The sequence below is a fragment of the Montipora foliosa genome, chromosome 2 (genome assembly GCF_036669935.1).
Source record: "Montipora foliosa isolate CH-2021 chromosome 2, ASM3666993v2, whole genome shotgun sequence".
Taxonomy (NCBI): Eukaryota; Metazoa; Cnidaria; class Anthozoa; order Scleractinia; family Acroporidae; genus Montipora; species Montipora foliosa.
In genome coordinates, this window is record NC_090870.1 from 65135744 (window position 1) to 65160287 (window position 24544).

Consider the following 24544-nt stretch of genomic DNA (forward strand, 5'->3'; position numbering starts at 1 on the left):
CGCGTTTTAACGAAAATCGACATGAACATGACTGAACAGGAAACCTGAAAAAGACTTTCCTGCGCTATTCAGATGTAAAAATTGGAAACCTGAATAAAATTCCTTCATCCCTTAGTCTTATTGCCTTAGCTTGCAGTTTAATTGTTTCCAACAAGACCACACGCACTCGTTGACACAGAAAAACGCTACAGTGCAACTTTCTGAAATTGAAAAAAGGGTTACGTCCGCCGTGTGTAAAGGTGAGTGCATACAAGTGAAGTTGAATGCGTAAGAGTGAAGGTGGGTGCGTACAGGGGAGGTGAGTGCGTACAAGTGAAGGTGAGTGCGTACAAGTGAAGGTGAGTGCGTACAAGTGCAGGTGAGTGTACAAGTGAAGTTGAATGCGTAAGAGTGAAGGTGGGTGCGTACAAGTGCAGGTGAGTGCGTACAAGTGAAGGTGAGTGCGTACAAGTGAAGGTGAGTGCGTACAAGTGAAGGTGAGTGCATACAAGTGCAGGTGAGTGCGTACAAGTGAAGTTGAATGCGTAAGAGTGAAGGTGGGTGCGTACAAGTGCAGGTGAGTGTACAAGTGAAGTTGAATGCGTAAGAGTGAAGGTGGGTGCGTACAAGTGCAGGTGAGTGCGTACAAGTGAAGGTGAGTGCGTACAAGTGAAGGTGGGTGCGTACAAGTGCAGGTGAGTGCGTACAACTGCAGGTGAGTGCGTACAAGTGAAGTTGAATGCGTAAGAGTGAAGGTGGGTGCGTACAAGTGGGTGCGTACAAGTGCAGGTGAGTGCGTACAAGTGAAGTTGAATGCGTAAGAGTGAAGGTGAGTGCGTACAAGTGAAGGTGAGTGCATACAAGTGCACGTGAGTGCGTACAAGTGAAGTTGAATGCGTAAGAGTGAAGGTGGGTGCGTACAAGTGAAGTTTAGTACACACAAGTGAAGGTGAGTGAGTACAGGTGAAGGTGGATGCATTCAAGTGAAGGTGAGTGCGTACAAGTGAAGGTGGATGCATTCAAGTGAAAGTGGATGCATGCGAGTGAAGGTGAGTGCGTACAAGTGAAAGTGGATGCATACGAGTGAAGGTGAGTGCGTACAAGTGAAAGTGAGTGCATACAAGTGAAGGTGAATGCGTACAAGTGAAGGTGAGTGCGTACAAGTGAAAGTGAGTGCATATAAGTGAAGGTGAGTGCGTACAAGTAAAGGTGAGAAGAGACAAGTGTAAGGGAATTTTAGGAGAGTGCGCGTGATACCATATTAGAATATACTATATATGGTGTGTCATATGGTGTAAAAGTGCTCTATATGCATGCTAGCATGCAGTCCGTAACTCGTGGCGAGACTTTCAGTCAAGAATTTGGTTTTATCAAACGAGTTGACCCACTTATTTTCCTCTCCTCTTCAACACCATGTATCAAAATGAGTGAGTAGTGTTTTCTTAGATTGCATTAGAACCATACATCTGTAGGCACACTGTCCAGGGCCGTAGCCATAAGGCAAACCGAGGCACTTCATTTTGTCGTGATTTTTAAAAAAGAAAGCGTGATTCCAGTCTTCTCTTTATAAAATATACTGATCATAAACACCTGAAATACCTACGAAAACACCTGAAATACCCACTGTCAGATTTAAAACATGGTCGGCGGTAAAGTTTGGGTCGAATATTGTATGCTTACTAAAAATTAATACAAACGATATTATAGGCTAAGAATTTTAATTCGTAACACTGATGGAAACGTGAACTAAAACAGTACCGTAATAGGTATCCTAGGGCTACCTGTGTGGCGTATGTGACAGTAATATGTACCTGCCTTTACTGATGTGACACTTTCCTAATATGCCAGCAGTTCCTAGATCTCTGTTTTGAAAAGCAGGTTTTCTACTGACACTGCTGCCCTTCTATCTGGTATCTACAAATCTCATTGTGCTTAACACTTGTTAGCCTGTCATTGTTTACTGACCTTTTTTGCTCAAGGATTATCCCTGGATATAACTCTAGATCTTCTGTAGTTTTATCTTAGAAGACACTAAAGCTGTGTTGTTACTTTAAAGCCAAAACATGATTAGAGTAACATGTTTTAAGGAAACACGTTTTGCCCTAAACATTGTTCACATCAGATGTCGGTTTCAAACAAGTTTCATGCATGGTTGTATAATTTATGCAGCTGTTTCATGGTATGCACATACAAATTAATGTACTGTAACAGTTGCAATCATTCTTTTGTTTAGTGTCAGTTTTCAAGCCCTTCAGAGGAGGAGGGCTATGCAGTGTGTAACAAGGAGACGGCATTTGTGCTTTCTTCAGTACAAGATATTCCGTTTTCCACAAGCTTAGCAATCGCCTATAATTGTCATTGTATTTCTTCATCGGCCCATATTTCAACTAGACAGTTGGCCTCACACGTACAATAGCCCCAATTTTGGTTCTTTTGGGCACTCACCTCCTCTCCGCATCCATCTGCCATCTTCAACATGTTTGGTTTGATCATGATTGAAACTACCTCGTGATGTTGTCAATTAATCATGCTCAGACTAACCATGTCTCAACCGTGATTCGCTCAATGCACTGACTGATGTGAACACTTTTCATAATGAAACATGTTTTGGCCTAGTGTGAACACAGTATAACTGGTTTGCTTCCCTCTGCTGGTGCCACATTATTTTAATGCATACTGTCATATATTTTCATTTAGAAAATATGTTGTTGTTAACATGGTATCAGTAATGCCTGCAGGAGTTTCTGCCTCGTCTTTACACCAATCATCATCCTGTTTACGTTACATTTCATTACCACCTTTTGAATTGTTACAGTCAATGTTTGTGCCCTGAGACAAATCATTAATTTTCCTCTTTGTGCCTGTTGTCCAAAAATATTGCATTTTTGTGCTTATGGGCTAGCCTGTAATGCACAATGTCATCGGGGCTGTCTGAGTGAGTGAGTGAGTGAGTGTTACATGTAGATCTCGTGCATGAATCACTAAACTTATGAGGTCTTTATTCAGTTTTAACAATCTATGTCCATTTTACAGTTATTCTGTTTGTGGCCTAATAGTCGCCTTTCGTTTCTTAATTTTCCTTATGAAAAGAGAAATTTTAGAGAATTTACGGCAAGATTTCTACAATCGCATGATAATTTGATTGGCAAACAGCCTTTGTAGTCAAAATGCCCATAAAACCTCTTCATTGAGCTTTCATGTTGATATTCCAGTATTAAAGATGTCTGATATTTTTGAATTTCGAAACATTTTGAAAAATCTCATCAGTTGTCATCAAAGGCAACTTGCTTTCTGACACTTGCTTGCTTAATTATGCCAAAAAATCATGATCAATTGACTATTTGTTTTGTTTTGCTGAAATTGAAAATATAAATTTCTCGCAGGTAGAGGTAATGCTGAGATGTATAAACAAACTTATTTTGGTAGCTAGTTGAAACAAGACGACATTAAAGTGGGTTTTTAGGCAAGGTAATTTTTCGTCTTATAAACAACTTTATACTTTGATATTTGCCAGTAGACGGGATATGCATATTTTTGACATGTTGAGAACAAGATGTTTAATTAATGCCAAAATTTTGCAGAAATTTAAAATATAAATTACTGACGGGTAGAAGTAAACTTCATTTTAGATGAAAATTCTTTGTAGACTGAAAGTTGCTGAGATTGTAAAAGAACTTGAATTTGAGATTTGATAATCTAATTTTGGTAGCTAACTGAAACCAAGACCAACTAACACCAGAAAGGTCATGAAATTACCTTAAATAATTTTCCGGGGAAAATATAATTGTGATTTTCATCCAAGCTAAAAAATTTACGTGGAAAAATCGGGAGGTAAGGTATGATGCAAATAAACATACCTGATGATATCAAGTGACTTGCTCATAATTTGTTTGCTCGCCCTTGGCACTTTGACATGTGCCAATAGACGGGATATGCATATTTTTGGTGTGTTGAGATCAAGATTTTTACTGCTGAAATTTTGACGAAATTTAAACTATAAATTCCTTATGGGTAGAAGTAAATTTCATTTTAGATGAAAATTCTTTGTACACTGAAAGTTGCTGAGATGGTAAAAGAACTTGAAATTTGATAATCTAATTTTGGTAGCTAACTAAAATCAAGACCAACTATAACACCAGAAAGGTCATGAAATTACCTTTAAATAATTTTACAGGAAAAACGTTATATGATTTTCATCTAAGCCAAAAATGTTTCGCGGGAAAATCGGGAGGTAAGGTATCATTAACATCGCTCACACAAATGAAGCTACCTGATGCTATTAAGTGACCTGCTCATAATTTGTTCTCTCTCTTTGAATATAGCCCATGATACAGAATTATTTGACAAACGTATTAAACCTTGAGAATTCCCAGTGCTCTTCTTGAGTGAAAAAATAAAAGAACAAATCCAAGAAAGGCACTCTGCATTGACCTCGAGTTTCAAACAGATCACCTACTGCCGGATTCCATCATGACTCTGTGCACACCTTACTACCTCTCGCTCATTATTTCGTTTTCTTTACTTTCCCTATAAATGCATCCATTCTTCCTTCGAAATTCACTCAGTTTTTGTAACTGCATTCCAAGCATTCATTGTCAACGCCCATTACCAAAACATGTCAACAATCACACAGACAATGTTAATGGTGTAACATTCGTTACCAGTAAGCACACGTCCCCCGAGGGACCTATTTTTGACCTTGTGGCCATGTTTTATCAAAGTTGAGAGTCCTTCTTCTTAGAAGAGTTTGTTGTAACATATTAGCCATCTTTGCTGTACTACTGTAAGTTACTTTGAAAGGTTTTACATATTTTCATAAACAATGCAGAACTTTTATATTCAAGTTCTGGCCTCAGATTATGCCTTATCAGTATTTAGTCAGGGCAACATTGAAATGGAATTAACTACATCTGCAGCTACAGAACACTTAATACAATACTTCCCTTTGGCGCTTGCATTAGTTTTTGAAAAGCAAGTAATCTACATCTACACTCCTACTCATTGAGATCAAAGAATGTATTTTTCACATTTCTTATTAATTATGCCACCATTCCATATCATCAAGTACTAGTTACATATCAATGTCAATGCTGGATTTTAATAAATATAATCATATATACTGCTGCCCATGGGGGCTCTTCAGTGCCAATAAGTGGCTTAATATGACATCAGGCTGAAAGCTGATGATGCATAAAATAGAATGATTTTCTTAAGGACAGTGCCTACTGCAATGTAATTAAAGATATTTTTGCCCCGGTGTGTGATTATGCAGGAAATGTAGATCTTATCAAGTGTTATTAAAATCCAAAAAGAAAATTGTGGGTAACCACGCATGTTTCAAAAATAATTCATGAATAATATTTGTCAAAACCTTTAATTAAAATACAAAGCAGTGTATGGCATTCTTTCTCAAATTGAAGCATAATTATCTCTCAAAAATGCATGGTTACCCCCAATTTTCTTTTTGGATACCAAGGACACTTACTAAGATCTACTTTCTCCGGATAGTTTTACCGCACAAAAATATCCCTGTCTTAGTAAGCATCACCGATAGGAAATCTGAGTATCTCGTGATGTGCAGAATGTATGCGCAATAACAATAGTAGGCACTATCCTTAATTTTGCAGCAACTTTATAATGCAAACAAAACCTTGAAGTTGTTTACTAGTAGTTCTGTAAGTCTTCACATACAACTGTGGTCTTTTATGTGATGTGACCTTGTTTTCTTTTGCTTTGTTGACATGAATTGTTGATACTGTATATCAGCAATTCTAAATTTCACTGATTTGGCAACCTGAAGAAGAGAAGTTGTTTGCCCTGTGCCAATAGGCAACTATTTTAGATTGAACACTAGAACCAGGCCTCATAGGTGCAAGCCTTGTAGTTGATTTTTATAAAAATGAAAATTCAGAGAATCCGAAGTGTATTTTGATGAAATTTGTGCAATTTGTCGTGAATTGTGCGATTGGATGCAATTTGAGGTTGATTGTACGAAATTGCACCATCATGTTATATTAAAAGCCCTCAGGCTGGCTCTTATGCATGTAGCTCTTAAACTTTGCCTTTGCTTAGACTAATAGTCTCTCGCTGCAACCACCTCAAAATGTTTTTGAGGAGCAGATGCAATAATAGTGCAATCTAGGGGATTTAATTTAATTAAAGTGACAAAATAATAACTTAATGTGGAAATTATGTATATTGTATATGTACACCACAAGTTACTGACAGGGAAGTTAAGATCTGACCATTAACACATACAATTAAGACTTAAACCACTGATGCATACACTGTATGTCCTCTTATGCCATAAGGGTAATAAGCTTAGAGTTAAATGGAATTCTACACTGTCTGGTTCACAGCTACTTATCAAGAGCTTTTACCAATGAATAAACCACAACCAAATTCACTATTATCTTTGGAATTATGGTGAGCTTCAGTGATAGAGATGAGATTAAGATCATGCATTATGAGACATTTTTCTCTTAAGCCAAACTGAAGGGGGTAGGTAAGGTAACCTTTAGTCTGAGTCTCTTGGGGATGGAAAATGTTGTGTGACTTTGGCTTGAGCACAAGGCTGCTGCCTAAAAAAATTTTCCAGGAGCCCTTTGGGCTCCCAACATTAAAAATTAGTAGCCCGAGTCATTATTTCAAGAGCCCAGAATAGTGATTAAATAACTCAGCCAGCTGGGATCAAATTTACAATAAAGTGAGGATGAATTACATTGTGATAAGTTAGGCGCCCATTCCAGGCTACTTGTTCTTGCAGAAATTTGGTCGCCTGCGCTCACAAATAAGGCGCCCCAGGCGACCGTTAGGTAGCAGCCTTGTGAGCAGATGCAAAGGAGACTAGAGAATCTCAGCTATAATCTGCGAATGTGACTTATCTGGGAGTTTTATAGTAGCTTATCTTGTGAATTGCGGCAGTTATCAAAATAATGTTGTAACTTTAACATTAATATTAATTTTTTGTCAGTCACGATCTCCTTCTCCAGAGACTCAAAAGTACATGTATGATGAGTACATTGATCTGTCCTCAGCTTGTTGTGTTTGTACTTGTACATGTAACTGATGTATAATTTGAATGTCTTGTTCTTGTAAATCTTTTACCTCATATAAAATGTATGTGTAGACACTGCTTGCCTCGACTACATGTAGCTTTAAGTTTGCTAACTGTGGGCAGTGCATGTTTCTTTCTTCTGCACAAATAAAGGTTGAAAGCTTTAAAGGTTGAATTTATTCTGAAGGTGACCATCCAATTTACCAGAAACTGACCACACATCCAAGCATTAGGCTACATCAACAGGAATAAGGATATTGTAGCTGATCAGCCTAAACTACAGTTTGGATAGGGATTCTAAATGCAATAAAAAAATGGCAAGCCAGGCACTGAATTCCTTACACATCTGTAAACCATTTTCTTGCAAATTTCTCCTTTAGGTTTCTCCACATTTTTCCAATTTCTATTCTATTCTATTTATCTATAATTAGCAATGCCAATTTCTTTTGTCTCTTACTTTCTTTTTTTTGCAACATATTTTTCCTAAAATAATCTAGATATGTCATCTTAATTGTACTTACATGTACAGTGTATCTTCACTTTTCTGTAAAAAGAATATGTAAATATCATAGCTGCATGTGTGCTGTGTCTTTGCAGTGTGTGTGTTTGAGTTCTGTTTGCTTCTGTTTTTACATGTAGCTAAGTAATTTTACAACCGACCTTTATTTTAATCTACTTACCTATATTTATTGTACAGTGTATGTCATTGGCTGCCCAGCTCCTCTAGCACCTGTGGTTATTCCTGGCAGCCAGTTCTATATTTAAGTTTCATTAATTTTTCCTACTTTCTTTATAAATATTCATCTAGTAAGAGTACAAGTAAAGGTTGTTGTTCTACTCCTGAAATTTTTTCAGTTTTTAGAGAGCTGAAACCAATATCTTTGCCTCTGCACATACTGTTTTTATGTACATGTATCCTACTGAATGTGAGTTAAAACATTCAGATATACCAAAAATGGTTCATTGTCTTTCTCCTTACGGATTTTCTTCCATCCTCAAAGCCAACCACACAATTTTACGTTGTAACTCCTAGTAATGCTATTAATTTAATTACTTGGTCAAGTTACGTTGTACATTTATCTTCTATGTCTTTAATGTGGTACCTTTTAAACTTAAGTTGATCGAAATAAAATGCAGTGCTGGTATGATATCTTGTTAGATATGTACATTTTTAAACTCTCAATCTATAGTTATTGCAGAATTGACCTGATTCATTAAGAAGGACTGTCCTTTTGTATCAAATTATATTATATTCCTTTTCTCAGAGTACATGTAATTAAACTGGTAAATTCAGCTGTTAAATTCAAATAGCTCAACTCACGGCTGACCCTTTTCCCCTCTTTTGATACAATGTATGCAGTTAAAGCATCTTGTATTCATGGAGTTATTTGTGATTTTCTCCCTTTAAGGAATGCAATCTTCCCTGTGGATGGCCAAGACCTCGGTCAGGTATATATTAACATCTAAAATGATCTTTCTTTTGTTTTATTGAAAATGCTCCATGAGGGAGCTCATTTTTGACATTAGGTACCCTGTATCAAAGTGACTTTTGAATAGATTTATTTATCTTTATTATATGGCTAGCAATTCTCAGGGTAAATGGGGCACTCTGATCAGCTGGTTTTTTTCGGGATTTTACAGTATGGACCATTACCATGGAAGCAGTTTGTTTCCATATTTTTCTCTCTCCTGGGAAATTCAACTTGAGCAAAACACAATAAGTTCTAAAAGAGCGGAATTTAATATTTTCATCACAACAGTACAATTATAGCAAGCAGAATTTTGTTTTACATGTAAATTAGGTTATTGTTCAAAGTTTTCTGATGGAAGACGAAGATTAGGAACCTTCCCCAAGCGGAGAAGTGTCTGATTGCTCAAAGAAACAGTGCTATATAATGAACAATTTACTAACCTCACTTGCTTGGGACCATACTGAGGAATATACTACTAGGTACCTTGAATCTTAAAGAGATTTAATCATCTTTGTTATACAGCTTGCAATCCTCAGTTTAAATGGGGCACACTGATCAGCTGGTTGTTAGTCAAGAATTTACAGTACGGACCATTACTATGGAAACATTCAGTTTCCGTATTTTTTATTTCTCCTGGAAAATTCAAGTTGGGTGAAAAGCAAAAAGCTTTTAAAAAGTGGAATTTAATTTTTTCATCTCAACAGTACAATTATTATAGAACACGGAATTTAGTTTTAAACGTAAAAGGTTACCGTTCAAATTTCGTTGATGGAATACGAAGATTACAAACATTCACCAAGCAGAGAAGTGTCCAATTGCTCAAAGAAATGATGCCATATAATAAGCAACTTACATGAACTAATCTCACTTGCTTGGTACCATACTGGGGAATAATAATAATGGCCCTTGGTCGTTTTCGTACTGCAACTACATGTACCTCAAGCCAATACATTGTATTCCCCAGTATGGCCCTCACGCTTGGTTAGTAAGAGGTTAAACTCATTGCCAACAGATGAGCTTGAGGAAGATGCCTTCGGTTAGGTGGAGCTGTGCGTGATGCAAGCCAAGCGTGCAGGTATCCATGGCAGGGCTTGAAATTAACTTTTTTGCTCAGGTGCCAGCTGGTGACTAATGGGAAAAACTTGGTGGCCAACTTACTTATTGACTTACGTAAGAACATGATTTTAAATGTTACTTTGCATGAAAGGAAAGTCATGATTATTAAATAACAAGAAAAAACAGCAAGAGAAAGATCTTGAAAGCCATTGTTGTTTTCAGCTTTTGTCTTCAATTTGGTGATGGTGTTCTTTACGGTTATTTGAAAGGGAGCGAAGCACACACGTCCGTGTTTTCCATAGCAAGGCAAACATGGGTCCTCTATCATCTTGCTTTTCACCTCTTCAAAACGTAGTTTCTTTGTTCTCCTACTATACCTTACCTACTATACCTTTCTCGTGAGTAAATTGCTCGGCCTAGGCCTCCACACAACCACAATGCTCGTATCAGTCTCAGACAGCGATAAAATAAATGGAGCGCCTCGCACGGTTTCAGTAGCCTGTAGAATCAGAGGAACTTGTTTTCATAAAGTACTTTTCTACCGATATTTATCTCCGTTTATTAATCACCTTGTGTAGCCAATTTTGCAGGTGTCAGATTTCTAACAGAGGGGAATAGTTCTCCAACATGCTTTACGTTAAGGGTACAGGTCGCTTTTTGAAAGTTCCATACAAATTTCAAACTCATTATGCGATGTCCAGGTTCATCAATATATTATCAATACCAAGCTAATTCCGAGGAGGTCCTTTGGTAATCTACGTTTTCAGCATTCACAACTAACGATGGATTTAAATTTTCAATTAACTTTCTGGCCGAATCTTCGTCTTCTGGCCACAAAAACTCAGGTAACCGGCAAGAAGCACACATGGTGTTTAAGTGCGCCCACGATCCCATGAAGTCATGATTAATTTCATATATCATGTTCTGAAGAGTTCAGGAATGTTCTATAAACGTTACATAATTGTTGTTGTTTTCCTGGAAAGTTCTAGATTGTGCTGATGTATATTTATAAGTGACAGATCATGGAAAGTTCTAGAATCCTAAAAATAAGTACAAGTAATGGCGTGATTAATTTGCTTAAAATAGACACAAGGAATATTCTAGACCACATAGTTAAAGCCTATTTAAGAACCGTTGTTGTTGGCGATTTTAGTAGTTCCGGAAAGTCGTTCAGTTCAGATCAAGTTCAATCTAATTCAGATCAAGTTCAAATGTAAAGTTCAACGCTTCCACGAGATCCAATAAAACTCTGCTAAACCTATCATTTCGTTTGAAGTACATTTTGTGCTATTAATTAACAGTCTGTGAAACCGTCGCCTCGACCCAAGCCCCCACTCGCTTTTCACACGCAGTTTCTTTTCGTTTTCTCGACTATCTGAGAGCCTGAAACAGGCTAATTTTCTTGTAGTATTTAGACACTATTTTAGTGGGAAAAGAAAGGTGGGTCGTTTTCTAGCTACGAGTTCCGAAGGATTTCATCACATAAAGATTCAAATACAGAAGTTGTCTACTGTTATCCTGGGTTACCAGACAAATGCGATTCGCCAGCTGGCGACCAGTTCTCAAAATCTAGTCGCCAGCAGACAATTTTTGGTTGCATTGGCCACCAGTGAGTTGCAATTTCAAGCCCTGCATGGCATCCCTGAGAGCGGCAACCACCCGTCACCGTCACACTGATAAATCAGTAGAAATACTAACCAACCCACATACTGTACTTACCAAAGGTCACACGATGAAGACAAGAAGGGGTGGGGGAGTGGGAGCGAAAAGGCACTGAACAATTTACATGTACATGTAGCTGGAACGCCCCTGCAACAAAGCACATAAATGCGAGCCACCACGAACCGTCGCTGACTGTGTTGGCTCAAGTTTAACTTAGGCTAAATTACATGTACATTCACCGTCATTTATCATTTCATTTACTGAGGTTAACTGATAACATCTCTTTCAGTACAATCAGAATGATTTTTGTCGTAATATATCATAATAATAATAATAACCTCTTACTAACTGAGGGCGAGGGCCGTACGGTGAATATTGGCCTAAGTTCGAACAACCGAGGGCCAATATTCCCCAGTAGGGTCCCAAGCAAGTGAGGTTAGTAAGGTGTTTATTATGTGGCATAGTTTCTTTGAGTGATTGGACACTTCTACGCTTGGTGAATATTTGTAACCTTGGTATTCCATCAACAAACTTTTACATTTAAAACTAAATTCTGCATGCTATAATGGTACTGTTGAGATGAAAAAATTTAATTCCGCTTTTTTAAAACTTTTTTTTTTGTGCAACTTGAATTTTCTGGGACAGAGAAAAAAATACAGAAACGGACCGTTTCTATGGTAATGGTCCATACTGTAAAATCCCAACCAAAAACCAGCCAATCAGAGTGCCAGAGGGTCATTTAGCCTGCAAATTGCTTCCCATATAATAATAATTATAAGGAAAAGGAAAGGAACCTTATTTAAGTGTCTAGTAGATTTACCGCTGGAGCACTAATTGGGGACACTGTAAAGTGAAATTAACAATTAACACAAAAGTCAAATGTTGGTTTTTGAGGAGAGGGGAAACCGGAGTACCCGGAGAAAACCTCTCGGGGCAGAGTAGAGAACCAACAAACTCAACCCACATATGACGCCGAGTCGAAGAATCGAACCTGGGCAACATTGGTGGGAGGCGAGTGCTCTCACCACTGCACAATCCCTGCACCCCGATATTCTTTTAATTGCCTGTTTATCCCACCTAGTGATGCCATTTTGCTATAGAAAGATTTTTTATAGCTGCCAGCTACACTCCCCCATTATGTTGGGGAGTGACTGGGAGGAACACAATCAGAACTGAGGTCTTGATGAAATTTGAAAAAAGTACGATTAGTACCAGGGTGAGATGAAATTCCGAGAATCAGCTTACTAAAAGATTTCTCCATAAAGACAAGAACACAGTCCTAAAATCAAAGAGTTATTCAATGTCAGCTTATCGGACAGCTCGCAAGATAGGATATTTCATTGCGATGTACGTTTATGTGATTTGACACTAGAAGGGTTTTGAGCAAACCTTTAAAGCTCAAATTGTGGACTTTTCCGAGCTTGCTAGTGTTTTTGTTCTTGCTCTCCTTGTAGCAATTTTTACGCCATTGTGTTCGTTGTATAAATCTGCTTAAAGATTTGGCCAAGCGAAAACTGGAAGTTTGAGGCGAGTCGCTGAGTCCAGACCTGGTTGTCGTCATATTGATTTAAAGCCCTTAAAAAGAAGAGATCGGTATTCTTTCACTTTCCCTCTCGAAATGTCTATTTAATGCTTATGTCAGACGTTTGCACCAAAAAAAAACAGCTACCAACAACGCCCTATTTTTGTTTAATTGATGCTTTCCCCTCAGGCAACCTGCGATAAGAAGGCGCTAGCCTGAAATGTCGTTCCACTAGCCGCGGGCTAGCGAACAACCTTTTTGTTGCTCCCTGATTACTAGCAGCAAGTTAGCAAATTGAACCCATATCAAACACTATTTTCCCTTTCAAGAACATGCGATAAAATATTATAAAACAATGGCACAACGTTTCGACTTTTCCAGAACGTCATTATCAAGTGAAAGTAAAATAATAAAATATGTAGAGTATATGTAGTGAAGAGGTGAATAAATTAAAAGGCATTGAAAGTTAAGCAAAGAGTTTGGCCCTAATGGAGTTGCTCTGAGTGTTTAAATTGGGTCTTATTGTTCTTATTTGTTTGTATATTCTCTTTGTTTAACTTTCAATGCCTTTTAATTTATTCATCTCTTCACTATGTATATTCTATTTTATTATTTTACTTTCACTTGATAATGACGACGTTCTGGAAACGTCGAAATTTTATTATAATATTTTTAGTGTCAAATGTTTTACCAAATCTTTACTTATAAGAACATTATTCTAATTATTATTTTTTACATAGAAATGTAGAAAACAAACAGATAACAAATTTCTACTAGTGAACCACACTTCAATTTGACAATTAATTAATTTCCAAAGCATGCCAAGGAAAATTCTTTGTTTCGCATGCGTCGGCAAGTCACTTGCGAGATGTTTATTTCCAAAGCGTTCCGAAGACCTTGTGGAAAAAACTATATCTGCGGTTATATTTAACACAAATTGTTCATTCAAACAGTAAAATGCTCTTTCTTTAGCCATATAATTGGCCTTAGCTGTTGCTTGCAGTATCCCTGTCCATGTATCTATAAATTTCTATTCACATTTTCTGTTATGTCATTGTATTCTTGTAGTGTTTGGACAAAGCTAATAAAATAAATTAAATTATTCTTGTAGGTTTCTCATCCTAGCAATGCAGTACACGAGGAAATTATAGATTCTCCAGTTGTTCACTGTACGCACAATGACGGATGCCTTTGGAAAGGACAACTGAGATATCTGCAGGTAACTCTTATAGAATACAAACAATGTCTAGTAGAAGCCTTAACCCATTCACTCCTCAGGGGCCCTAGGACGCCCCCAGTTGACAAGTAAAATTGTCTGCTGTTAGACAGTAAAATCTGTTAAGTCTCACACCCTGGAGTCAATGGGTATTCAGAATTTTGTTGTAATTCCTGGAATTCAGTTTGCATACTTAAAATCAAATTACTGGATTAACTACCACTCATACATGTAAGCCCTTGCCTAAACAACTTTGTTAGGCTTTTGGACAGACTTGGGGGCCTATTATAAATTACGCAGGAGGGGTGGAGGTGGGCATTTAAGCAGGCAAATTTTTTTACTTTTAAAATGGGCCTATCAGAACCTGGAGAGGAAGGGCTAATAAGTTGTGGTAGTTTATGGTAATTGTCCTAAGAGGGTTGAATAGGCATTTCAAAAGTTGCTATGGGGGACCCCATTCTACTATTCTTGGTCAATTTTTGAACAAGTCTGTTGTTATTAAACTCTAGTTAAGCAAAACAACCACTTTATTTCAAATTTAGAAGGTATTTACTAAGGTTTAGCTACATCTGTAGTTTTGAAGGGGATGTGCATTAATACAAGTACATGTAGCTTTCATGCAAAGCCACAGTGCATGAGTTCCTCATCTCTTGCTATTATCCTTGTAGATGCATCTAAAACAATACCATAATCATGGTGGAAGAGAAGCTACTGCAGAGGTACATGAATGAAGCAATTTAACAGTACAGCCTGATAAGTTTGAAATTTCATGTTGTTTTTGTGATTAATAAAATTGCAAAAGCTTTTTGAATCTTGCAAGCATCTACTTACGAAATCCAGTAAGATTTATTCGTTTTTCAGATTTTTATGGCTGCCACTCATTTGTGGCAGTTGATTGTTGCTCTTGGCTTCAACTAGTTTCTTTTCCAGTGAGCCTTATTACCTCCTTTTTTCCCATTGATTTATGGCCTGCATGTTTCCATCAATTAGCAGGAAAAAGTTGGTCCGTAACTTACAGTAAAGACCTCGAACTCGGTTAGCAAAAGGTATTTATCGCCTTTTACAGTAATTAGAAGTATAAAAGCACAGGAGGAACAAAGAACAGCAACAGAAAAAGAGCACCTGGTATATGGGTGTAAATTACTAAACAGAGAAGTCTTATCTCAGAAAGCCAGGTTTCTGGTATCCTGTGAAGTTTTATTCTTTTGACAGTAAATTGTTGTCTGGTTCCTTTAGAAACCCTGTTTGGAACCAGAGCACCCTCCTGACAAAACTTCTCTAAATGAGCAGATGTCTAGCCTTGGAATTCCAGAATGCTCTGGACTGAATGCACGAACAGAGCATCATGATTCTGCTCAGGAAGTCAGACCACAGGGTGCTGGTCTTGAACGGTATACCGAGAATATGGAAGTTCAAGAACCAGTTTATGATGTTTCAAGAGAAGAATTTGAGAGGTTGAAGAGAGAGCTTCAGGAAATGCGTGAACAGCTTTTTGCTGTTAATGTTGCACACAACAATGAGAAACAGGCACTTGAACACCAGGTAAGGATTGATTTAATTGCTTGAAGCATACAGAGCTTTTCTGGTATTTTATGCTAATTTTTTATTTAAATTTTCTTTGATTTGCCTCAAGTATTGCACATGCCCAGTCGTTTAAAACAGACAAGTTGTTGCTTCTTTTTTTACTTGGACTTGCCTATTTAAGAAGTGTTATTGTCTGGATTCGTACGGGTTATGGAGAACCTGGAAAGTCATGGAATTTAAGAAATTATTTCATTTTCCAGGCCTGGAAAGTCATGGAATTTTATGGTCGGTCATGGAAAGTCATTGAGAATCAAAATTATAAATGGTAGAGTAATCATTGCACCTGTCAAAGCAAGGATAAAATGAAATAAAGACGAGTTTCTATCAAACAGTTGGAAGTTTGGTGGACAGAGGTTGTTAATTTATTCAAACTTGAACTGAGTTATGTCAGGAAATATCCTAAAATAAGGATAGTTTTGAAAAATTTTCTTACGTGACAGCTAAACTTAATTTAAGGTCATGGAAAGGTAGAAAAAGTCATGGAAAGTCATGCAATTTGAAGAGCTTAAAAGAGTACGAACCCTGCGTTCAGTGGCTCACTGATGCACCCACCAGTAGTACTTCATAGACTTCTGTTTAATTTGACATCCTTCAGTCTGAAATGTCAGCTGTTGTTCATCCTGACCTTGGGAAGACTGACGTTTTTTCTCACCCTTGGCTCCTAAAGATTAAGTTGAAGAAACGGCTGACGTTTAGACAAGACATTGAAATTCCGACTGAATCAATGAACGCTCCCCTATAACGGTACTCCATCATTTGTTATAAAACGAGTGTGTGGAAAACGAAGACCGATGACGAACGTCCCGGAAAACAAAGACCGTCCAGAAAAAAAAATAACATTCAACAGTAAATGGCACACAAAATTTCTGTTTCTGTGATGATATCTGTGATGATATCACATGGTTGTCGATTTTTGGGCTTTCTTTTCCACATACTGGCCTCGGTGTTTAGAAAAGGAATCGACCACGTACTAATTCACCTGAATTGACTCTAAACAAGAGAAATGATGTGAGTTGCTATTTCTCGTTTGATATGTCATATCATCTGGTTGTCTTGGTTTTCCAGGGGTTTGGCATGTGGTCATTCTTCGTATTCTTCTCAATCGCTCAGAAGATGGGCGAATCCTCCACATCCTAGTTCCCAGGACCTTTTCCCTCTATTTGGGGGTGAGCACCCCACCCCACCTTAAAGCAATGGGAAAGTTCCTGGGAACGAAGTTGGTCCCTCGACACTCTAAAAGTAACTCTTATCAGCTCGTTTGAAGCATTATTTTGATACTGAATGGCGCAGAGGCGCTTTTACACACTGCAGTAAACATTTCGTGTCATGTGCCTGTCAGTTGTTTTGATATGTTGTTGTGTCCCGCGACATATGGTTAGCTATTAGGTTTTTGTAAGGGCAAATGTTTAAAGTTATCCAATTAAAAAAGTCATCATGATCGTTATCATCATGGCTTTCATTGGCATTGTTTATTTGTTGTTTTCATCATTATCTTTTGTAGAATTGGTCTGTTCATTTTCATCTTACAGCTTTCCTTGATAGTACATTTGAAAAACATTCGCCATGGGAAATTTTTTGATCAGTTCTGTTGTAGAGCACGCAGGAGACGGGTAGAGCACGAAAGAAGTGTAGGGGAACCGGCACGAGACGTAGTCGATTTTTCCCCCTACTTTTTGAGCGTTCTATCCGCTTCCTAAGTGCTTTACAACAGAACACATCACAGGCGAGGCTCCTTTATTTGTTTTACACTGTACAATAATTTAAGAGTGTTTTAATTTCCTCACGTATTCGGCTAAAATTTTCGGAAAAATCTCGTAAAGCATGCGGTTTTAACCATTCAGAGTGCACTTTATATCGAAACTCATTGTAAGTACTGGAAATCGTATGAACACAAGTGCATTTCGTGATCTATGGGCACGGGTCATGTTTTGAAAGTTCTCCGCGAGTGCAATTTGAGAACTTTCAAAACATCATGATTGACCATAAATCACGAAATGCGCGCGCAAGATCATAAGATTTTTTTAAAACTATATACTCAACAAAATCACTCCATTACTTTGTTTCCAAAGCAACTTCCGTATTGCACTCTAGAAACCTATTTATGCATTCGTCATTGGCCAATCAAAAAAAAAAAAAAAAAGAACCAGAAACGCGATGTTTTGTTGAGCCAGAAGCTCTTGACCTTGAAGCGTTTAACTCTGGTTGCGAGCTGGGGTTTTTTTTATTTAACGTAGCTCGTGCGTTTTCCCGCGCGTGCAGCTTCGATCTTATTTTTGTCCATATTTGGGCATAAAATTGGTGGCCTAAAATCCCCAGCTTTGTTTCAAGGAAAAGAGTTGCAAGTTACACGCTTCAAAGTCATGTGCTTCAAGATGAGTATATAATAATAAGGTTAAAAGGGTCGAAATCCCTTTTTCTGAACTTGTCAACCCTTTTACCTTAGGTGACCTGGTTTTGTGCTGAACTGAAGCGTGTTAGTGATGACAAAAACATGGACGTAGCCCTCCTCCAGAGTCAACTATATCATTTGGAGGCTAGCAATGCTGATTTGCAGGCTCGTTATGCTGCCCTACAAGCGCAGGTTGGACGCATGGAAGGTCAGTGACGTCCTCATAATTCAGATGCCTTTCGACCTGAGCCATTCAAGTGAAAGCTGTGCATGGTCATTGGCTCCTCTCAGATGTCTGTTGCGACCGATTAACTGTAGGTTCACAATGACGGCATAGTGAGAGATACTTTGTTGTCATGTTCTTAGAACAGTTGCATTGGGCTAGCAATCCAGACGCGTTTGATTCGCGACAGAATTTCCAGCACGAAAAAGGATAACGAAAAACATGGAAAGTTCATGTTCAAAGGTTACTGTGCGATGTTAAGCGCAGGAAGTGGGAGTGAGCAATCAGTTTTGAAACTGTGCGAAAGTGCCATGTGTGTGTTCTTCTTAATTTTAGCCCAACCTTTTTAAAAGAATCGTTGGTTTAGGGTTTTATGGTTGTCAACTTCTTTCAAGGTTTAGTGAATACTAGGTTTTCAAATTTGACACAACTAGGTTTTTTGTTCTTGTATCTGAAGGAGAGAGAACACATGTGACGAGTATCAACAATGTTTGGAGTCGTTGGCAATGACGACAGCGTAGAATTTGATTAAAATCGCGCAAAATTTGAAACTTTTAGTAAATTTAACGCGGCTTAAATCCTCAAAATCCTCAGACCGATCTGTTGTAATTAATAGTTCGAGATATTTATCCAGGAAGCTCCACTCACCTGAAAGTGGTTTACAGGGAGGTCCTGCATCCGATCGAATTGGAGTTTAGAAATGTTGGTTTTTGATGGAAGGGGAAAACCGGACAAAAACCTCTCGAAGCGGAGAAAAGAACCAACAACAAACTTACCCCAGATATGGCCACGAGTCCGGAACCGAACCCGAGCCACATTTGTGAGAGGCGATTGCTTTCACTACTACGCATCCCTGCTTCCCTCCTTTTTATCAAAGTAATTGTATACAAAAGGGTTTTAAGCTTACGTTGTTTTTACTGTAAAATATTTGTCACAGTATTGAAAAGGACGTAAGTACTGAGTAAGGTTTTTATATTCTGTGAAGTAGGTTTTACTTTCGATAGAAATCTCTGTGGTCATGAAGAGCTCAGCTGACCGTTGGTTAGGCGGGCTCGTCACTAATGGCTGCGTTTATCAGCAAACATGCTCTAGCGAGGATCTTTGCTTTGCACACATTACTAAAACCGTCCAGGTTGAAATACAGATATACAATTTACAATTTTGAATCGTTGATAACGTAATTGTTAAAACAACTCTCGAATAGTGGTCAGAGTGGTAGAATATAGATAATTAGTATTGTCCTTCATCCACCCAATGAAGGATTTTTACGTCATTCTTAAAGAAAGACTTAAATTTCTAATCACAGCTCTTTTAGAAAACGCAAGCTACTGTAGAGTATTGTCATTATCGTTCTTTTGAGTTGGGCGATAAGATGCTTTACTTTCGGGATTTAATCAAGGAGTAATAAACTACATTTTCAATTTGCAGTTTGTTTTTTACTTCTTCCACTGGCCTCGCCCCATCACCAAAAAGAAGAAGAATTTCGCATACCCGGTTGAGATCTATCTTTTGACCAAAGACGGTTTCTTCCTACTTTTTTATTCAAGGCGTTTGTCGTAGAGAAAAATCTGGAAAGCGAAAGGTGGATTTATTCTGTACTGCGTGGGAAACTTATTTTTCAGTTTCGTTCGACTGCTTCTCGAAAGAAATGAATGACGTATTTGCTGGTGATGACTTTGTAAAAAGTTCTGTGAAATTTCAACTGACGACATTTTCGGTAGAGTGCGCGTCTTACAACAACACCTTAAGCCTCAAGTAAGATTTAACTGTTTCCATGGTAAACAAATCACTGAGGCTGAAATCGAGTGACATTTGTTGAGAACACGTGTCGGCAGAAAGTCATGGTAGTTGAAGCCCACCTCTTTCAACGTTGTCGGGTGTGCGAGTGCAAGCTAATCGGTCTCTCAATGACGTATCCTTGTCGGTACATGTATCCATTGTAACAACCGCGGCTGCAGCCTGCCGGTTGAATCAAATGATGACGTGTTAAAAACCCTTTGTCCACCCCAGCAGTCAACATTATTCAACAGAATGGAACGGATGTTGAAGCAAATGTTAATTAGCCACTGTCAAAAATACCATAATACTCTTTGTTTGTCCCTATAAAATTTTGCATAAGCATTGTTTTTATTTTCTCTTGGGACTCAAAATGGTCCCAAGAGAAACTGGGAACAATGATTATGCAAAATTTTGGAGGGACAAACAAAGAGTATTATGCTCTCGCGTGAAAGGTTCTAGTCAGGTGAGTCAAAAGCGAGATATTTGTCGGTGTGCGAACACATTTCATAGACCACTGATGCAACGAAAGACACAATGACCGCGCGCGCGGTCATCGTGTCGCTGCGGTGTAGGTACAGGAGAAAGGTAGGTTAGGAGTGAGTTAGCAAAAGCTCGAGTCGTTTAAATTCAAATATGATTAAAGAAAGATAATTGGGATCTGCACTCGAAACACGAGCAAAGAAGGACGTGATCCTCGTGATCCTCGTACTTAGAGCGGTTTTCAAATGAGTGTGGTAAAACCAATTAGTGTCCTTAATTACTCTGTTTTTTCCACGGGAAACTATGCAACAGCGCGCGGGCAAGTCAGGAAATATATATAAATATATATACAGTCATTGTGTCTTACGTAAAGTTAGCCTGCGAGCAGGCTCTCTCTTCTCCCACCGCGAAGAGAAAGCCTGCTTGCAGGCTTACGTTAAGTAAACATGAGTGGTCTAAGACATTTGTGCATGCACGGACGAAGTGCTTAAAATGCAGAATACATCGGAACAGGGGCCCATTTCTGGAAAGTCCCGATCTCTTTTCGGGCCCTAAAAGCCATTTGTGAAACTGCCAACAGCTTGTTTTGGAACGCTGATCTTTTAACATGTTTTCAAGGTAACAAAAAGCAGAATGACTGTGAAGTTTGACGAATTAAATCCTCCCCGTTCGTGAGATACAAAGGGAATTGTGACACCCGAAAATGGCCTGTAAAGTTTCGGGACTTTCGAGAAACGGGCCCCATATTCCGATTTTTACCCGTGGATCGCTTCTACTGGAGCTACTGTAGCCTTCAGACAGAAAGGGACATATATGACAGATCCCTTTGTTACTGGCGTAGCTCAGTCGATCTGTCGTTAAACCTTGTATATTTAACATTACCAGTCATTTTTTTCCAGCAACAGTTCAAGAAATCTTTAAGCCAAAAAATGTCTAGTGTTCCAGTTAGCCTAGTCGACAAAGAAGAATAAAACTGAATAAAAGCGACAGTAAACATTCACGAACGCTGTCTTTTTCTTTTTCCGATCGTTTCAAAAAGCTATCCAAGTATCTTTCAGCTAATAAAACACGTTCGGCGACCGTAATTCGACATCTTCGAATGGCTTCAGATCATAGAAAGGGCAGATGGCAGCGCAGGTATGTCTAAAAACTGACGTTGGAACAAATTCAGTTCGCTTTCGACGCGCATCATACGCGAAACGCTCTCGAATAAATGGACCCCTGGCTGTGTTTGCGAGTCGCATGCTGATTGGCTTAAATTTGACGAGCTGTCAAATCGAGATCAGCTGGTAGGGTCGTCATCACTAATCTATCAAATTGTCCCTAGAGCTCGGTCACAGTCTCGGTCTCGGTACTTCTTTTTAGTTGCGCCTTAACTTCACTGCACCCTGCGAGCAGAGCCTCTCTAAAACTCACAAGAGGGTGAGCAAGAAAGGCTCTGCAGATATGGGGTCAAGTCTGTTAAGTCGCCGCAGCCCAAGTTTCTGGGCTAGTCACTCAGGTTAAAACCGGTTTAGGCAGCGCGTGCATCATATTTTTGACGAGGCGAAGGCCAAAACCGAGCTTTCAGTTCGCTGTTAACTCCAGCCGTCGCTTTATTTTCCTAGATTTATAATGAACGCATTATAACTAATCAGCTAAGCTGGAATTGTGGTTGTCGTCGACAACCACAACAGCCTTCCTTTAATTTATGTGTGGCGAAGTTAATAAATAAATAAGATTGACATTTTCATTCTTTCAGAGTTCGTTCACTAGTTCGTTTACAGTCGAGAGATGCTCTTTTACCCTGGTTGCAAAGTGGCTTGACGTCTTGCCAATGTAACGGGAGTTACATCCCGCATAAGTAAATTGATACACAACCATAGATTTTAATGCATCTGGAATAGGATTGAAACTGAAAAAATTCTTACAAATTTCCTTAGTTTTACCTGCTTCAGGTATAAGGTTGGTCTGATTTACACATTGGTTGACAGATTTTTAAAATCAACACCACCATCACTGGACGGCAAAAAGATCTTCAACAACTATCTATAACTCTTCAATGCAACCCCTTTCCTAATCATCTCATAGATAAGATCATTGAGGAGTATAAAAACAAATTTTCTTTTAGACCAACTCAAGACAACACTTCTACTACTGGGGAAAACACTACAGGTATTCGATACTTCAAACTGCCATTTGTGGGTGATTTTTCTACCGCCACACGTAAAAAACTAAACCGCTTGGTGGACGTTTATTGCAAAGATATAGACATCAGAATTGTTTTTTCTTCTTTCACAATCAAGAATTTTTTCAGTTTCAAAGATCCTATTCCAGATGCATCCTTGGAAACAATACCAGAGACATTCCATGGCCATCTCTGATGACGTGTCAACAGTCCCTTGAAATTCTAAATCATGGAAAAAGCTTCTCCACCATGACCACGAGCAGTGACCTTTTGAGTAAAATGCCCACCACCCCTCTATCCCTTGATTACTTGGTGAGGCAACATAACGGTAAGCGTCTGGGTTGTCGGAAGAAAGTTTGTATAGATGCAGCTAACCCATTTTCGGTACCCAAATCGGTGATTAATTCCTGCTCAGACATAGTTTGAACATAAAAGGTGGCTATTTTATGAGGAGAATTATTGGAACGTGCAACCTTAAGTCACATTATCCTTCTACTGTTGGATCCCTCCTCAGAAAATTTTGCTGTAAGAAGGTGAATGAGCATTAGGACTGTTAGTGCTGCTTTATTCTGGGCTGGCCTAAGCAAATAGAGGAATAGAGGGAATCTTCTGTCTAACATGTGAATCCCTATAAGACTGTCTAGACCTTCACAGAGTTTTAAAACACATTGGTGATACTTCTTTCTCTTCTCTGGCAAAAATATCCTGTAGGAGGTCTTCAGAAAAATATTTTGGGGCTTGTCCATTCTGAAGAATGGCAATGGCAGCCATTTGTCCCACAAAAAAGTAATCCTCAGGAAGGTGTTCCTTAAGACCATTTTCAAAACATCTTCTCTTATTAAATTCTCAACCTCGGATAATGCATTTCGCGTGCTCTGATTGGTTCACTCAATCTCGGTTATCAGCTCATATACCTTGGTTTGACCTTATATGGTAAATGATTGCGTTAAGCGTTGCTAAGCTAAAAATGTTTTCGCCGGAATGCGAAATTATTCTTTGAATAAAGCCAAAAAGGAGAAAAAAAACTTTTTTTGTGGAAAGTTTGGATCAATTCCGACGTTTAGAAGAACGCGAAAAGGCAAGAAATGTTTTTGTGATGAGCCTGAGTCTGTCTGACAACAAGGTATTACACAACATCGCATCAGTTCTCATCAAGTTTTTTTCGATTTCGCTCGGATTTGCTCGCTTTTTCCGCTCGTATTTCGTACTTCCAAATTTTTGGAGTGGAAGGAATTTAATAAAACAATTATTCCATTCGCGCTTGTTGGATATGAGACTGGTTATAGCCAACTCGGCGCTACGCGCCTCGTTGGCTATTTACCATCTCATATCCAACGCGCGCTTATGGAATAATTGTTAATTACACAGTCAACGCTTTTCGTGTTCAGATGGAAATGCGTTACTTTCGTTAAAACTCCAGCAAACTATATATCACCGAAAAGGTAATAAAACGAAGAATCCGAATATATTAACATTTTTGTTTATTATGACTTTCTTTAGCACGCGCGAAGCTTCAAACGCAAAACCATACATTTCACTTTGCTGAATTACCCGCCTTCGCATTATCACGCACAACCAAACAAACTGTACTATATCAATCAGCACTTTATAGGCTACCAAATAGTGTCGGGTTTTTAGGATCTTCCCATTGGTTTCTGAGAAAATAAACTTTGAAGTTGACTAATAGAAAATTTCCCGTTTCGCTACACGCAGGGACGCGTAAAAGTAAAAATATTTCGGATTTTTTAAAAGCCCGACAACACTTCGTGCACCAATATCCGACGATCATTTGGCCCAAAATTTCGTAAAAATCCGACAAATCTACATACCCTATAAATTCATTTGAAGAGGAGCATTCCCTGGAAAAATTAACCCCGAGTTTTCGGGCTGAAAAGATTTTACACGTTTTCACACCTTGTCAATGCGGGTGTGAATGCGGTCATGCCGCTATGATGCCG

The 24544-nt window shown here is 38.5% G+C and overlaps 1 protein-coding gene across 1 annotated transcript; it reads left to right on the forward strand.

The window, feature by feature from the left end:
• Positions 1 to 1289: 1289 nt before the first annotated feature.
• Positions 1290 to 19586, forward strand: LOC137991072 (cilia- and flagella-associated protein 157-like). Its single transcript, XM_068836201.1, has 6 exons — positions 1290 to 1406; positions 8446 to 8485; positions 13860 to 13967; positions 14633 to 14683; positions 15201 to 15506; positions 17992 to 19586. Exons 1-6 carry the CDS (start codon positions 1393 to 1395, stop codon positions 18151 to 18153), a joined length of 681 nt encoding a protein of 226 aa, XP_068692302.1. The 5' UTR covers positions 1290 to 1392; the 3' UTR covers positions 18154 to 19586.
• Positions 19587 to 24544: the final 4958 nt, after the last annotated feature.

Coding starts and splice junctions, on each gene's coding strand:
- LOC137991072 (XM_068836201.1), top strand. Junction 13,968..14,632: donor GACAACTGAGATATCTGCAG/GTAACTCTTATA, acceptor TTATCCTTGTAG/ATGCATCTAAAACAATACCA. Junction 15,507..17,991: donor AACAGGCACTTGAACACCAG/GTAAGGATTGAT, acceptor CTTTTACCTTAG/GTGACCTGGTTTTGTGCTGA.